We start from the raw sequence: 3,409 nt of genomic DNA on the forward strand, positions 1-3,409 counted from the left end.
CTTTTAAAAAATTCTCGCCATACACATCGAAGTTATTGCATTACTGTTTAGCCAGGTAACTACCGTACCCTGGAAATACACGTTTTTAAAAAATGGCCAGAAAATTCGTCCTTCAAATATCGATAGATTTAAATGACCCTCATCTTTGCAAAATCTATCAAGGAGGTTGAAACAAAAAACCGCAAAGTTACAAAATAGAGAAAAATTTAGTTGTGGAAATACGTATCTACAACCTCGAGGAAAAAGTGAGTTAAAATGGATTCGAATGGTGAAATTACACATTTGGTAGATACCTTTCACTTGGTTGATAATGATATATATCACCCCTCCCTCTTTTTTTTTATTTAAAGGACTATTTACAGTTGTCTCTACTCCCATCAATAACAAAACAAAACATTTGAAAAATGAATATAAACAAATATAAAAAAGCAACGTAAAAAAACCCAACGAACCCCCCCCCCCCCCAACAAAAACAAAGCCCAACAATGAGATGAAACTAAAATAATCTTTAAAACACCAACCTTCAAAAACACACGCATTTAAATAAAACGGGGGGGGGGGGGGGGGGGCGAAAGGGAAGATAATGATAAACACCGTTATGTGAATATTTTGTCATTTTGATTTATTCCTAAACTTTTAAAAATTTAATTTTGGCAAACTACAGCTAATAAACACCCATTGATAATTTTCCACCGTTTTCCTCGTCATCGTCGTCGTCATTGACGCAACGTTTACATTTTGTACAACACGTGACAATGTCATCATCCATCCTAAATTCCGATCGCATTACTTTCAGGCAACAGATACACGCCCTGCTCTTTTCTAGCAAACTCCTCATTGAAAAACCTCCGACACTTGTCATTACTGGCGCTGGATTGTTTTTGACAACGTAATACCAGAGGGGCTGTTTGGAAACTGTAACGGCAGATGTATCGTCCAAGGTATTTGAAAAGCTCTCTTCCATGTTCCACGAATTTTCCAATGGGTGATTATTCATTTGATCTCGATGTGTGGGGGCGTTATTGCTTGGTGATCCTCTTTTTCCCATCCTGGAAAGAAAGGAAAGAACAATAAGATAAAAAGAGGATTTCCAAATATAGAGTCTAATCGTGTAATCCACTGAATTTAAATTCATCATTAAAATTATTTTTTCTTTCCGGGGGGAGGGGGGGGGGCGGGAAGTGGCCGAGTGGTAAAGGCATTGCACTGTGTCCCTGAAGGACCTGGGTTCGAGCCCCGCTTCAGGCACTTTCGTTTTTTTCCTTGAGTAAGATTGTTAACCCCCAATTTGCTCACTTGGACAACATGGGTAAATCTTGTTGACATCAGACCTCTTGTTTGATGAGTTATCTATATTCCTTCGTGGAATGCCTAGGCGACGATGTCATGATGTCGTGGCGGAAAAGGCATATTAAAAAAAAATTAAAATTGTTAAAGGGTCTGGACATTTGTAAAAATATAATAGAAAGCTAATTATACAGTTATAAGATCAGCATATTTCTTAATCTTTTAACCCCCCCCCCCCCCGTGTGCTTGTTGGTACTTCATAAATGTTTCCACGGAGCCAGAGTTTATCTGTTTCTTAAGCGTTAAAAGAACAGTAACAAATACCATTTGTACTTTGGACAAGACGCTGGTTCATCGCAAAGTACTTTCCACCAGATCTAACAGGACCAGTTACTCAATAATTAAGTGTCAAAAAATCCTACCTTGTTTTCTTGATTAATTCTACCTTAAACTGAAATATCCACGTATTTAACTCACTGTAATATGACTTGTTATTACAAGCAACGGTGGGTTTAGAAAAATATAGCTCTATTTCATAAAATTAATGAAGATGACGTCACTCCTCCTCCTTCTGCACCTTCCTCTTCATCCTTCCCCATGCCTGTCCTCTTCATCCTCTTCTTCTTTTTCTCAGTCTTATCATCATCATCATCATCATCATCATCATCATCATCATCATCATCATCATCATCATCATCTCCATCATCATCATCATCATCATCATCATCATCATCATCATCATCATCATCATCTCCATCATCATCTCCATCATCATCATCATCATCATCATCATCATCATCATCATCATCATCATCATCTCCATCATCATCATCATCATCATCATCATCATCATCATCATCATCATCATCATCATCATCATCATCACCATCATAATCATCATCGTTCATTTAAATATACAATAATCCAAACCCTTGGTCATTTTATAATAAAAAATTATCAACAACAACAGCGGGAGAAGTTGCCAGATAATATCCAGATCAATATTAGTCTATCTAATATTCTTGATGAATAAATGATTAATCATGTTCGAGGGGACTAGATACAAATTGTCTTATTTCCACACTTCTTAGTGGACAAATTCCCACATTACATCATCGGACACCGCATTTGGAATATAACTTGGTGTTAATTTAATTTCAGACCGACTATATAGTCTTCTTCTCTTCTTATGTATAATATCACACACTACCCTTGATTTATCAATGGTACGCGTCAACAATCATTCGATTTCATAAAACAGACACAATAAGCCATTGGTGAAATACAGGTAACACTTTTTTCAATGGTAGGCCACACACTCCGCATCCTCTGACCACTGTCAAGGCGGAATAAAACATAACACTGTTATTGATGCTAAGCGTTTAGGTAAAATAGTCAGAGCTTGATATAACGTATAAACACACAAGACTATGTGTAACGTGCGACTATGTGGACACTCGCTTTCGGATCGGAAGGACCTGGGTTCGTGCCTCGCTCGGCGCATAATTGAGTCCTTGGAAAAAGTTCTTTACTCACATTCTCTCACCGTACTCAGGTGTAAAATGAGTACCTGGCCGTTAACAACGTTGTTTCTGTCCGAAAAATTGCAATATAGTCTAACAGGCGACATGTCTCGTCCAACATGTTGCTGTTAGTCAGGGACCCCTTGTACAGCGGTTTGATAACGTTTTATGGATATTGCACTATATAAAAGCTAAAGTATTTTTAAAAACCTTAAACGTTTATAGTCTGATTGATATTATTTAGTGAGAACTGATCAATAACAGGCTGTCTGAAATCAATAACAAAGAGCTGAGTGACGTCAACTTCGTTAATTCTATAGATAGAACGTTGGTTCGTTATAATTTCGGATGGCAATGTTGTGAGTTTCTTAGCCAAGCGCATATGAATTTTGTTAGGTACATTACTTCTAAAGCTCATTCTCGCTATTCGCTCACTTCCTGCTATCATGGTATCAATTCATGATGAAGCGACTCATTATTTTTTTTACTTCTCTCGAGTAAAGATAGAACGAAGATGACGGCACTTGAGCCTTTGTTATTGTTTTTTGCCATACGTGTTTATGAGTAATTCTCACTGAACTGTATTAACCTGACTATAA

At 37.3% G+C, this 3,409-nt stretch overlaps 1 protein-coding gene across 1 annotated transcript in view; it reads right to left on the reverse strand.

Annotated features, from left to right (window-relative positions):
- Window positions 1–607: 607 nt before the first annotated feature.
- LOC144966686 (uncharacterized) overlaps window positions 608–3,409 on the reverse strand; it is a 35,223-nt gene continuing 32,421 nt past the window's right edge. Inside the window, exon 3 of the mRNA XM_078903445.1 lies at window positions 608–1,049. Within this exon, the coding sequence (XP_078759571.1) occupies window positions 665–1,049 (385 nt within the window). The 3' untranslated portion in view covers window positions 608–664. The remainder of the gene's footprint in view (window positions 1,050–3,409) is intronic.

This window comes from Berghia stephanieae, chromosome 2, assembly GCF_034508935.2.
Source record: "Berghia stephanieae isolate SIO BIC M18660-M18661 chromosome 2, UCSD_Bste_1.3, whole genome shotgun sequence".
Taxonomy (NCBI): Eukaryota; Metazoa; Mollusca; class Gastropoda; order Nudibranchia; family Aeolidiidae; genus Berghia; species Berghia stephanieae.